Source organism: Rhincodon typus, chromosome 15 (assembly GCF_021869965.1).
Source record: "Rhincodon typus isolate 14 chromosome 15, sRhiTyp1.1, whole genome shotgun sequence".
Classification (NCBI taxonomy): Eukaryota; Metazoa; Chordata; class Chondrichthyes; order Orectolobiformes; family Rhincodontidae; genus Rhincodon; species Rhincodon typus.
The window spans coordinates 25,495,927-25,509,759 of NC_063346.1; the positions used below are offsets into that span (position 1 = coordinate 25,495,927).

Below are 13,833 nucleotides of genomic sequence, written 5' to 3' on the forward strand. Positions count from 1 at the left end.
GATTGTAGCAACAGTGAAGAGCTTTGGAATGTATACTTTATGGAGTGTTAGTAACATAAAAATAACAGTTATGTCATCTTGGGAGCTTAACCGCAAGATTTAAATTAGACCTTTTTTATATTTAAAGAAAACTGATCTGTACTTGCCATGTAAATACTGTGCCTACAAGAGCAGGTCAGATGCTCAGAAGTCTGCAATGAGTAACTCACCACCTGATTCCCCAAAGCCTGTCCGCTATCTACAAGGGACAAGTCAGTACTCCCTACTTGCCTGGATGGGTGCATCTCCAACACTCAAGAAGTTTGGCACCATCCAAGACAAAACATTGTTGTCACCATGCCCACAAATGATCACTTGCTACACTACCAATGCTCAGTCACAGCATTGGTACCATCTATAAGACGCAGTGCAGAAATTCACCAAGGCTCCTTAAACAGCAGCTTCCAAACCCATCTCAGAAGCACAGCAGATACATGGGAACAGTTCCAACTACAAGTTGTCTTTCACACCACTCACCATCCAGGCTTCAAAATATATTGCCATTCCATCAGTGTTGCTGGGTCAAAATCCTCTCTAATGGCATTATGGGTCTACGTACACCAAGTGGATTACAATGGTTCATGAAGGCAGTTCACCACCTCCTTGAGGGCAACTAAGGATAGGCAGGAAATGTGGGCCCAGCCACCAGCACACTTAGAACAAAAATCCACTTATTTTACAAAGGCTACACCATATTGTAATAAGCACCTATTTGCTAATCAGATTAAAATGTCACACCTGTAGAAAAGGTTGTATCTTTTCCAGTCTGCTGGCAGTCCTGGCTTACATAATAATGTAGTTATATCCAGGCAGAAACAGTCTTGTTGTTATTGTTGTTCTTGAGTAAATCTAGATGGTAGACTGTTCAGCCACAGAGGCATCACAGTCTGGATAGTTCTGAAATCACTCCTTTACAAGTGTGCGCTTCCCAGAAAGGCTAACCAAATAGCAATTAGGAGTGAAAACCCTGTCTTATTTCCTCCTCCGTATCCTGGAATATTGTGATTAGTAGCCCGACTAGCTATTTTCAAGGGAGTCAGCATTAAGAACAGATTGAGTTTGAGACCTGCAATTTGTTTGGATCAGTTACTACTGAGCAACTAAGTAGGAGCACAAACTCTGACTCTTACAAGTGCTTGTGAGATATTATCCAGCTATCCAACTTGCTTCTTTCCCTATTTCATGTGTTTGTATTTATTTTCCATCTTTAATTGCACCAGAAACATTGGTGATAAACTGCTTTCTTGAATCACTACAGGTCTGTGAAAAGTTGGCAGATCCACAGTGTTATTGGGAAAGAGTTATAAAATTTTGGTCCAGCTGAAGGGAAAATGAAGTTTGTCGAAACCAAGAAAAATATACTTTTGCCAAAGGAAAATAATTTCTTTATGCACATGGTTGATTTCATTGGTGGAAAAAAATCATCAGTGGCTTATTGTGTTCAGTTGAAGTCTTTGGTTGTCATGTTGATAAAAATGTTGTGCAACTGCGATGTAGACTTAATGAAGACAGAAGGGCAATAAAACAATTCTGTTTAACTCCAAAGATTTAATGGAGCCAAGTATTGGATTACTTGAGGGAATGGGTATTGATCTGTAAAATGATGCCTGATTTGTATGACAAGTTTCAAAAAAAAATCAAAGTAGGTGAGTTATTTGCTAGATTTTTTTTTCAACGATGGTGCTAACAACAAAAAAAAGGTGGAATACGTTCACCTGCTGCCTTACTTTTGAAATGTACAGTTACATCCCCATTGCTGTTACACAAGCTTAAGTGTGTGTTGCAGTTTTGTGGGTATTAAATGTGCTTATTATCACTCATTAAAAGTTCTACCATGCAGCTGGCCTGCTGTCTGTCAGTAATGAAACTGGAACAGCTAGATTTAATCAACACATAGATTTCTACATTGACAATAAAATAGGGAACTTGGATTGAATATGAAATAAGATAACAATCAAAGGAGAGGTTTTTGGATCCATGACCAATACATTTGTAGCTAAGTAGCAGACCATGTGATAGATTGGTAAATAATGAACAAGAGTCATTCTTTTTAAACTAGTGTTGCTCGGAATATTGGCAGTTGGGGATATCTCACAACCGGATCATTGTAAGGATCATAGTAGCACATTCTGGAACAAATAACATAATTGAAGTTGAATCGTTGAACATCAAAGAAAATTTAAGTCTTTTGGTAACAGTAAGTACAGTTGGAAAGATACGAATAAATTAAAGACATAAAGATCTTAGTTATGAGTTTACATTTTCTCAAAAATGTGATAAACAGATGGCCAATTAAGATGAAGAGGTTCTTCACTATAATACTTAGAGATTTATTGACAATAAATGTAATCAAGTGAAGTTTTCATTTGAATGCTAAAGTTAAGGAACATGAAATGCATTTACTCTCTCTTGAGCTAGTTAAAAAGTACATGCTGCATTTTAAGCTTCTTTCAAAATCTTTAATTCATGCAGTGAGGAGATAGAATACATGCCCATAGCATAACACAGTTTCTGACTTACTGTAAAGTGTAATATTAAGTGTGTATGGAGGTGAGTTATAAATCAGTTAGAAATAAGAAAAATAATTACATTGATAAAGTTATTTTTTTGAAAATCCTTCTGGAAATCATTTTGAACTTTCAGTGGCATGGCAAACCAAGGATAAAATATGTAATGTAGGAAAAATGCAAATTTGACATCATTTATAACATGATGACTACATTTTTCAAACTAGTTGTATTTTTGTATTTTATGTTTACAACTATAAAACCATTAGGAAGAAAAACATAAAACTAGAGTTATAAACTAGTTTTATGTCTTTTTTCTTTTAAAAAGCAATTAATCATTGCTGTGGAACATGAAATTTACAAGCATTTTCCAGTGTGCAATACACTCTGATTTCACTCCCCCTTCATCCAATCAACAGCAGCTAGAATTTGTGACTTTGTTCTCTGAAGCCAACAGCTTTAATCCAAAAGGTTGTGTTGACTGCTCAGTGCCAGGGTTTGGGATATCTGTTCGGTGTTGGAAAGACACATGCAGTGAGATAGGGACATCATAATTCACGTGGGTACCAATAATAGAGCTAGCATTAGGAAAGAGGTTCTGTATAGGGATTATATCTACAGCTAGGGGCTAAATTTAAAAAGAACATCAAAGGTAAAATCTCTGGATTATATGAGCCATGAACAAATTAGTGTAGGATAAATAAGATGATAGAGATGTAAGATTGGCTCAAAAACAGGCAAAAATAGGTTTTGATTAATGGGGCACTGATGCCAGTACAGGGCTCCATTATATCCTTAGAACCTTTACCTGAACCACGCGCAGACCAGTGCTACAATCTAGGAAGTTTGAAAAGGTGATAGGGTTCCTCAGAATATGAGAGAAAGCTGGCCAGTAAAATACAAATAGTTAGCAAGAGTTCTACAAATATTTAAATAAGAAAATAGTAAGTAGAGAACAAGACTGGGGAATCAATAATGGAACTTGGTTCGGGGTGTGGCAAGTCCTGAAGCATATGTCTTCAGTACTATTGCCAGAATGTTGTTAAGACCCATAGCCTTTGCAGTATCTAGTGCCTCCAGCCATTCCTTAATGTCATTTCGAGTGAATCAAATCGGCTGAAAACTGGCATCTGAGGGGCTGGGAACCCTGGAGAAGGCTACTTCTGGCTGAAGATTGTTGCAAATGCTTCAGGCTTATCTTTACCACTAATATGCTGAACTCTCCTGCCATTGAGAATGGGAATACTTGGGGAGCCACCTATTCTAGTGAGTTGTTTAATTGTCCACCAATATTCATGACTGGGCATGCCTGGACTGCAGAGCCTAGACCTGATCTGTTGTGGCTTAGCTCTGTCTAACACTCACTGTTTCTGCTGTTTGTATATTTACCAGGTTGACACCTCATTTTTAGATATACCTAGTCCTGCTCCTGGCATGCTGTCTTGCACTCTTCATCGAACCAGGGTTGGTCTCCTACCTTAATGGTAACGATAAAGTGAGGGACACACTGAGGTTCCAGATTGTGGTTCAATGTAGTTGTCCTGCTGCTGAGGCCTTGCAGTGCCACATGGATGCCCAGTTACTAAACCTGTTTGGCCTGCCCATTTATCATGGTGTTAATACCAACCAACCCAATGGAAGGTATCAGCAATGTGAAGACCAGCGTTTGTCTCTACAAGGACACCATACTGATGGTTATTCTTATCAATAAGAAGTCCCAGAGGACTGGAGAATAGCCAACAATCTTCCTTCGTTTAAGAAGGAAACCGGGTTAATTTGGAAAATCACAGGCCAGTGAGCCTTACATCACTGGTAAGGAAATTATGGAAACTTCTTAGGGATACGATTTGGTCACATTTGTATAGCAATAGACAGCATGGCTTTGTGTGTGAAAGATTGTGTGTCACAAACTTGATTGAGTTTTTCGAGGAAGTGACAGTTGATTGAGGGCAGAGCGATAGATGTCTATATTGACTTTAACAAGGTCTTTGACAAGGTACCTCATGGCAGGCTGATGCAAAAGATGAAGGCAATGGGATCCGTAGCAAGCTGATAAGGTGGATATAGAGCTGACTTAGTCATAGACAGAGAGTAGTGGTGGAAGGGTGTTTTTCTGACTGGTGTTCCTCAGGGATCTGTGCTGCGACCCCTGTGTTTGTAATATATATAAATGATTTAGAGGAGAACGTAGGTGGCCTGATTAGTAAGTTTGCAGACTTCTTAAAGATTCGGAGAGCTGTGGATAGTGAGGAAGATTGCCAGAGGAAATAGCAAGATATAGATAGGCTGGAGACTTGAGCGGAGAAATAGCAGATGAAGTTTAATCAAGACAAATGCGAGGTGATACATTTTGGGAGGTCTAATGCAGAAGGGAAATATACAGTAACTGGCAGAACCATTAGTAGCATCAACATACAGAGGGATTTAGGCGTGGGTCCCACAGGTCCCGGAAAGTGGCATCACCAGTGCATAAAGTGACCAAGAAGGCATATGGCATTCTTGTCTTCATTTGTCAAGGCATAGAATATAAAATATTGGCAAATCATGTTAAAATTGTATAGAAATTTAATTAGGCCACATTTAGGATATTGTGTACAATTCTGGTCGCCACTTTAACAGAAGGATGTGGAGGCTTTGGAAAGGGTATGGAAACAGTTTACCAGGATGTTGCCTGGTTTGGAGGGTATTAGCTATGAGAAGCAATTGGACAAACTTGGTTTGTTTTCACTTGAATGTTGGGGGATGACAGGTGGGTTAAAGGGGATTAGTTTAAAGCGATAAGTTTAAAGGAGATGTGAGAGGCAAGTTTTTTTTTACACAGAAGGTGGTAAGTGCCTGGAATGCAATGCCAGAGGAGGTGGATACAATAGCAACAATTAAGAAGCACCTTCACAGATGCATGAATAGGCAGGGAACAGGGGGATATGGACTGTGTAGAGCCAAAAAGGTTTTTAGTTTTGAAGGGCATCATGTGTCAGAGCAGTCTTGGTGGTCCGGACAGCCGCATCTTCAGCGGGCATATTAGTGAGGATATGGTCAAGTATCTTTCTCCCTCTTGTTGATTCCTTCACAATCTGCTGCAGACCCAGTCTAGCAGCCAAGTCTAGCTTGGTTATGAGGGCTGTTGGCAAGCCATTCTCTGTGATGGACATTCAAATCGCCAATCAAAGTGCATTCTGTGCCCTTACCACCCTCTGCACTTCCTCCAATTGGTATTAAACATGTGCTAGAAACAGATCAGACATGATGTTATTGAACTGTGGGCCTGAATGATCCCAGGTCCTATTTTCCTCAACTTGCATAGCTCCATTTTAAATGTTGTGCGTTGTATGGTGAAAAACTCATGTCTAATTTACGGCAGACAACCAGAGAGAAATCTGACTAGTACACCTTAATATTACCCAGTTTCTCAATAGTGGTAATGCTGATGTAGCTAGACATTTTTGTGGATAATGTCTGGCAGTCGAAAGTGCAGAGCTTGGAGTTGGCTTGTCAAAATTTCTATGTGGATTCCTCTACTCCAATTTCCAACTGAACTTGTGTTTTTGCATGTAAGCAGGATGAAGATGAGGAAGGTGTGGACTTAGAAGGTGCAATAGAGGATGAAGAAGATACAGCTGAACAAAATAGAAGAAGACGGGTCCGTACAGCTGCACTGGCTCGGTTGCGTACAACAGCTCAGAAACTTCTTGAAGCTACAGGGAAAGTTATAGCCATTCTGTTTTTGGCTTTAGCTGGTAGGTTTTTAAGAATTACGAACTGCTTGATTGACTGTTTTTGTCATGACAAAGGCATTTTGAATACAAGTGCACGACAGTGACCATCACCTTCAAGACCGACTCTCAGTACCTCCCCTTGACGTTCAACAAGATTACCATAATTGAATCCATCATCTACAACATTGTCAGGGTCACTATTGACCATAAACATTCCAGGACCAGTTAAATAAATAGAATACCTGCCAGAACAGGTCAGAAACTGGGTATTTTGTGGTGTTAGCTGAACTCTCAACTCTCTAAAGCCTGTCCACCATCTACAAGGCACAAGGCAGGAGTGTGATGGAATACTTTTCATTTGCCTGGATGAGTGCAGCACCAGCAACAGTCAAGAAGTTCGCACCATCCAGGGTAAAACTGCCTGTTTGGTCAGTACCTAATCCAATACCTTAAATGATCACTCTGCATCAGAACTCCTGCAGTAGCCTATTCAAAGCCCATGATCTCTATCACCTAGAAGAACAAAATATGTAAAGGCTTAGGAGCCCCTGCAAGTTCCCCTCCCAGTTGCACAGAATATTTTGACTTAAAACAATGTTGTCATTTCTTCACAGTCTCTGAGTCAAAATCCTGGAATGCCTTACCTGAATAGCCCTGCTGTACCTGCATCATGTTGGCTGCGGCAGTTCAAGATGTTGGCACACCACCACCTTTTCAATGATAGCTGGGGATAGGAGTTAAATGCTCGCATTGTCAGCAATGACTGCAGCCCATTAATGAATAATAATGAAAGAAGTGGTTTGGTATTTTCCATTTTGATCTGCCGTAATGTATGTTGGCACAGAATCAGTACGAGAATTTGAATTCTCTTTTCTCTGTGCATGATTACTGTTAGTACTTTTAGTCCTTTTCTGATGAAGTGTCTAGGCCCGAAACGTCAGCCTTTCTGCTCCTATGATGCTGCTTGGCCTGCTGTGTTCATCCAGCCCTGCACCATGTTAGCTCAGATGTTGAGCATGTCATTACAGATGTGAATTGTTATTTGATGTCCTGCTGTGTAAACTCCACTGATCCTCAGATAGTATGTGCAAGTATTTTAGTCTGTTGAGAGATTTGAAATGTACCTGCTTTCTCCAATCCCAATAGTGAGGTGATGCAACAGCTAGGAGCTACTCAGTGGGCACAAGGCCATAAAACTTGAGAAAAATATTAAAGGAAAACAATATAAAAAGAAACATATTGCTAAATTTTTATTGGTCAATGTATTAATATATATGTGATAAGGTGTTGTGTTTTTTGTTTTCTTGCAGGGATTACAGTTCCATCTGCTTTCTCTGGTGTTTATTATCTGCTTTTCATTGGAATTAACACTTGGTGGGCCTGTCACTTGCCAATGAGCCATGTTGGATTCAATACAATCTGTGTTATGGTGGCATTTTACACTGCAGGCCATGTTATCTGCCTGTATATCTACCAAACAGCATTCATCCAGGAGATATTCCCCCCAAGTGGACTTTGGTCCAGGTAGGTAAATGTATTAAAAATGTATGAAAAAGTTCACCATGTAGGCTAAACCAGTCCAATCTATTTAAGACCTATTTACAGAAAAGCAACCCTTAGAATTACAATGATGATATTAGTTTTAATGTCTTCCATTCGTTACAGCTCTAGGGTGTTCCTATTAACAGGCTTTTTGTATTAGGAAAATGAAGCAAACATTCAGAGGAAGTAATTTGCAAAAGAAATCTCTTTTGGTGCATAAAAAGAATTAGATTTTTATTTAGGCTATGGCTTAATCACGTGGGCACTTTCTAGTACTGGCAATCTTCCACTGTTGGGCTCTAATTTATGTTGAATTGCAGACGGTTCATTTGAAATTGTGACAACTGCTGGAGAGGAGAATAGTGTCTGTGGAATACAGGAAAAAGTCCCAGATTTGACGACTTGATTGATATTCTAACCTCTGTGCCCAGCAAAAAAGGGGAGCACTGGTGGAGTTGAAGTGTTTGCGTAATACCCTTTCCCACTCTGTCATTTGTTTTTTTTTGTCTTTTTGCTGGGTGCATAATGTGCTCCAGCCTCATTGTGCCTCCTCCTTAGGAAGTACAGTGGATTGATGCAGTCATAATGGCTCACAGTGCAATGCAGGCTCTTTGCTCTGTAGGACATGATGGAACACCAGAAGAAGCTGCAAGAATTAGCCTTAGTTTTTTTTTGCAAGGCCAAGGAGAGCAGGTATTCTTCAAGCTCTGCAAGAATTATACGTGCTACTGCAGTCTTGGGTTCCTCCTTCTCTCTGAATACCCCTTCATGTTAGCCAGGGCAGCCTCTGGGTCACTTCATAATGTGCCAATCCAGAGTGTCACTTAGAAAGATGCTGTTTGTGTGGTAGCAACCCAATGCCCACATCATGGTACCGGGCAGGATCAGGCAGTTGGTTTGTGTGCACTACCAGCAGCTGATTGGGGGTTGTATTGAAATAATTTGTTCAATTGGCAGGTGTTAAGAATTCTACAGATGTTCTCGATGCCCCAAAACACAGAAAGGCAAAGTGGGATGCTATCGTCATCTTTGTTTACTGTTCAGCCTTGGAAAGTTCAAAGTATAGGTTTACGTCAGCAGAGCAATAGATTGGGTGTGGGAGGAACTGTGCCTGACTTATAAGTCAATACTTGCAGAAAAGGAGAATCTCATTTATAATGGTTTTATTTACATTAACCTATTTAAACGTTTCTTTAATTCCTCTTCTACATTCATAGAATGAGCAAGACTTCCTGACCACAGTCTATCTGCTTTAGATTTTTTTTAATATGCAGCCAAGACATGTTGTCAATAAAATGTGACTATTTCAATTTATTGAGGAAATATTAGAGATTTTCTACTGGTCACTTACGATTGAATACATAATTTACATATTCTTCAGTTATATGCATTGCAACTTAATATTCCCTCAGTAGTTAATTTATTAAAATGTGTGTCTTTGCAGTACAAAATAATCATAACTAACGACTCTTATTCAGTATCACAGGACTCTCCAATATCCCACATTCTAAGGTGGGGTCTAGTGACCCATTCTTGCACTTCTGCAAGTACTGGTTTGAATCAATCTCCAGAACGTCTGTGATAGCACCATTGTGATTTTTCCTTCCATAAGCAAAGTCTGGTCTCATTACAGTGTTTCCTCATGGTGCTGGTGTGGTTAAAGTTTTGATCTCAGCATTGTATAGCATTGTGAGAATTCAACCACTCATCACACTGTATTGTTGCTCCAATTTGTTGTACCATGGTTGTCAGCAGGATATGTCTTTAGGTGAAAGCAGTGTTCTTACTTATCATCCCACTTAATCCTTCTGCAGCTACCAATTTGCTTTGGTCCAAGTACAACCACGTATTATGTTCACTAACATCAGTAGAATAATTACAACAATTCTTCAGTGATCTCAGTAACAACAGTATTGTTACTGTCACATAAAGGTTATGTGAATACTGTGTTCATTGAACAATTTATTTACCTTTCAGTAATAATTGATAAATGATTGTTAGTTATTTGGAATAGAAAATATCAGGACTTCTGCGATATTAGAATTATTATATTGTCAATGCGAGTCAATCATGTCTTATGCGATGTTTTACTTGAATTTTCTAATATGTGGAGAACAAATGACTGAACTGAAGTTGTGAGCCTTGGGACCCCGAGGGAGTTCTGACAAGTGCACATGCACTGTGATTACCTGGAATTTAACCTTCAGTGTAGCCTGCTCAGATTGCTGAATGATTCCTTACAACAAAGGGATCTGATAGCCAGAGCCAGACAGATTTGAGCTATTTGTCCTATACATATACTGGCTTTCACACATACTTATTAGAAATTTTCATAACAGGTATTAACCCTGCTGATTTGTGTTTTATTTTATTAATTCATGGGATGTGGGCATTGCTATCATTTATTACCCATCCCTAATTGCCCTAACTAAGTGGCTTGCTTGGCCATTTCAGAGGGCAGTTAGGTGTCAACCGTATTGCTGTGGACCCGGAGTTACACATAGGCCAGTCCAAGTAAGGATGGTAGATTTCCTTTTCTAAAGGACACTAGTGAACCAAATGGGTTTTTAACAATAAGCAACACTGATCACACCATCGTCATTATGTTAGTCTTCATTCCAGATTTTTGATTGAATTCAAATTGCAATGGTAGGATTTGAACCCATTAACCTTGGGTTCTGGATTACTAGTTCAGTGACTATACCCCTTTACTACTGCATTCCAGTGTTCCCTCTAATTTTATTGCTGCTGCATGAACCTCTCGGGTCAATGTGTGGAGGCAGCTTCTGGAACTGGCAGTCGTTGTGTCCATGTGCTGATTGACGTGTGTTGACCGTTTGAGTAGCCATGCGGCTTTGAGGGAACCTTGCTGTTTCCCCGTAATTCTGGATAACTCTAAGTAAATCAGGTGGAATGTCAGAGTGCAGCAGTAATCACAGACATGCTCACCATGCCTCCTGGCAACACTCACACCCTGTTCCTGCAACTCATGCAGCCATAACCCCCACCCAGCAAAACTAATCCATCACCCTCAGAAGACTTCAAACATGCCTCAGTGATAAATGAGAGTGAAGACTTAAAAAGCAGGTCAAAATGTCGGAAAATTTGGAGAAAGAAAGCTGGAAGAGGCAAAGATGTCAATAACGGGGTAAAGATGTCAGAAGACTATAAGTTCAGGACTACAGGGTTGGACAACTCTGAAGGACAAGAAGGCAAATCTCTGCAGACTTGGAAGCCTATCCACAAACTGAAAATACTTTGGAGAAGAGAATTGCCTGATCAGAACACTTTGACAGCCAGAAGGAAAAACCCAATTACTCACTCAGGTCAACAGTTCGTAGTTCAGATGAAGACTTTACCAGTTCCTCAAACATTTGATCTCTGAAAAGACCACAATGAGGCTAGAATCTGGAGCGGAAAATGTCAGAGACACCCAGCAGGTCAGGCAGCATCTGTGAAGAGAGGAAGGTAGGGTTACCATTTCATAATCATGATCTTTCATTTGTGAAGAATGGGTTGTTAACCTGCTGAGTGTTTGCATTACTTCCTATTTTTCTTTCAGATTTCCATCATTATTTGTGGAATTCTGTTTTTTGTGTACTAGGGTAAAACAGTGTAATATTGACAAAAACTGGTTTGAGATTCTCCACTTCTCTTTCCTGTTCAGTAGTTACTTTATGACTGAGTTTGATGGATGATTAACAACATTTTACACGAGTTTGGTGTTGTTAACTCGAGCTTGACTGTAACATCTCAATAAACAATGTTGTAAAGTAGCCTGTATTAACTTGCAATTGTTGGGGACATGCATCTCAACAGTGCTGGAAGCCCCATGCCTCAGGCAACTTGATCAGCAATTTCTGCAGCTGCCAATACTGAATCATTAAGACCAGCTTCCACACTGTTATACAACCATCTTTTCCCTATTCTGCTCATCTATAACATCATAGAGACTACATGTCCATTTAAAATTAGGTTTGGTGTCTCTGTGGCCATCAAATGTCTTTTGATGTCGACAATTTTGCCCTTTGTACACTCCTAATTGTCCTCCAGCTCTCAATGCAGTATCATGGTAGGTGCTGACAGAGGCTCGGAACAAATTGCTCAGGAGTTTCATTGGAAAACTGAAAGAGTTGATACTGAGCAAGTTGTCTACTACACGCTTTACTGCCCATGCAGTAAAAATGAACATCTCTCTCGTAGATTGATATGTAAGTATAAAGAGGACAGAATAGCCCAATGTAGCTGTTGATGCTTTATGTGCAAAACACATTATGAAACTGCAGGAAATCATCAAACCTAAATTTAGTGCAGATAAGTTTTGCGACGTAATGAATTGAGATTATGGATAATAATTGGAAGCTAATCGTGAGCATCTGTTAGAGATTACTAAATCAGTTTGACTCTACAGATGTTAAATCTGCATAATGACTAGGGATATATGTTTGAATGGGAATGCATTAAGCATAGGAGACTTTAATTTATTGAGATTTAGTTGGAACAACTTTAGTCAGAACACAAGCAGATGAAGGAAAATTTCAACAGTCCCATTGGTGCACTGCCTCCTATTTTGGCTGCCTCATTTCTGTTTCCCACTCCTTTGGACAACCTTTTGCTACAATGACACCAAGTAACTGCAACAGATGGGAATAAAAGGAATATTCCCCAATAAGTACGTGGCAGACTAGAAGGAAATTTAGCAACACTCAAACTGCAATAACAAGCCAGTCTGACTGAAGATACGTGAGGTGCAATAACTTCAATTTTTTGCATCATGATGATATGTCCCAGATTCCTGTGACAGCAATTACTGTTTGAACTTGTCACATTGGGATTTGCTCATGTAGCTCAGAACAGCAGCTATTTTTGCCATCTGCAAACATAGACCAGAATGTTCACAGCCCTGTCCCCAAAGTGACATTGGGATATGGGTGAAGAGGCAGGCAAAAGTGGTGCCCACCACCTGTTCACTCAGGATATCCTGGATGTGAAATGGGTCAAAGATATGATTATGGCACTTCTGTTTCAAGGTTTCATCCCTTGGCCAGGGGAGGCAATAGTGTAGTCATAATATCATCGGATATAGTAATTCAGAACCGAGGTTAACCTGCAGACATCAGGGATCAAATCTCACAAGGGATTAATGTGAAGTTTGACTTCAATAAAAACCTTTCCAGTAAAAAGCCTGAAGGCAATCATATTACCATAAAGGGGTTAATTACCATAAAACCCCATCTAGTTCATTGATGACCTTCAGGGAAGGAAATCTGCCATCCTTACCTGGTCTAGCCTCGTGAATCCAGATCCATAGCAAAGTAGTTGACTCTTAACTGCCCGCTGGGCAATTAGAAATAGAGAACAAATGGTGGTTAGCAGTGCCTACATCCCTTAAACAAAAGAAAAATGGAATTTCTGTAAGACCATAAGACATAGGAGCAGAAATTAGGCCATTTGGCCCATCGAGTCTGCTCCACCATTCAATCATGGCTGATAAATTTCTCAACTCCATTCTCCTGCCTTATCCCTGTAATTTTTGATCCCCTTAACATCTCTGTCTTAAATATACTCAATGGCCTCCACAGCCTTCTATGGCAATGAATTCCAAAGATTCACCACTCTCTGTTCTAAAGGGTCCTAGTTTCTTCTACCATTGGAAACATCTTCCCAACATCCACTCTGTCCAGTCCATTCAGTATTCTGTAAGTGTCAATTAGATCCCCCCACATCCTTCTAAACTCCATTGAGTATAGATCCAGAGTCCTCAAATGTTCCTCATATGTTAAGCCTTGCATTCCTGGGATCATTCTTATGAACCTCCTCTGGACCCGCTTTAGGGCCAATACATCCTTCCTGAGATATAGGGCACAAAATTGCTCACAATATTCTAAATGTGGTCTGACCAGAGCCTTATAAAGCATCAGAGGTACATCCCTGATTTTATATTCAAGTTCTGTTGAAATAAATGCCAACATTGCATTTGCGTTCCTAATTACCGACTAAACCTGCAATTTAACATTCAGAGAATCCTG

The 13,833-nt window shown here is 39.8% G+C and overlaps 1 protein-coding gene across 3 annotated transcripts in view; it reads left to right on the plus strand.

Annotated features, from left to right (window-relative positions):
- piezo1 (piezo-type mechanosensitive ion channel component 1) overlaps positions 1-13,833 on the plus strand; it is a 322,059-nt gene that overhangs the window by 165,507 nt on the left and 142,719 nt on the right. For 2 of the 3 annotated variants that reach the window (XM_048605766.1, XM_048605768.1), the window contains exons 6-7: positions 6,103-6,283; positions 7,573-7,786. In XM_048605766.1, coding sequence (XP_048461723.1) covers positions 6,103-6,283; positions 7,573-7,786 — 395 coding nt within the window. The remainder of the gene's footprint in view (positions 1-6,102; positions 6,284-7,572; positions 7,787-13,833) is intronic. The other variant, XM_048605767.1, reaches the window with a different exon arrangement.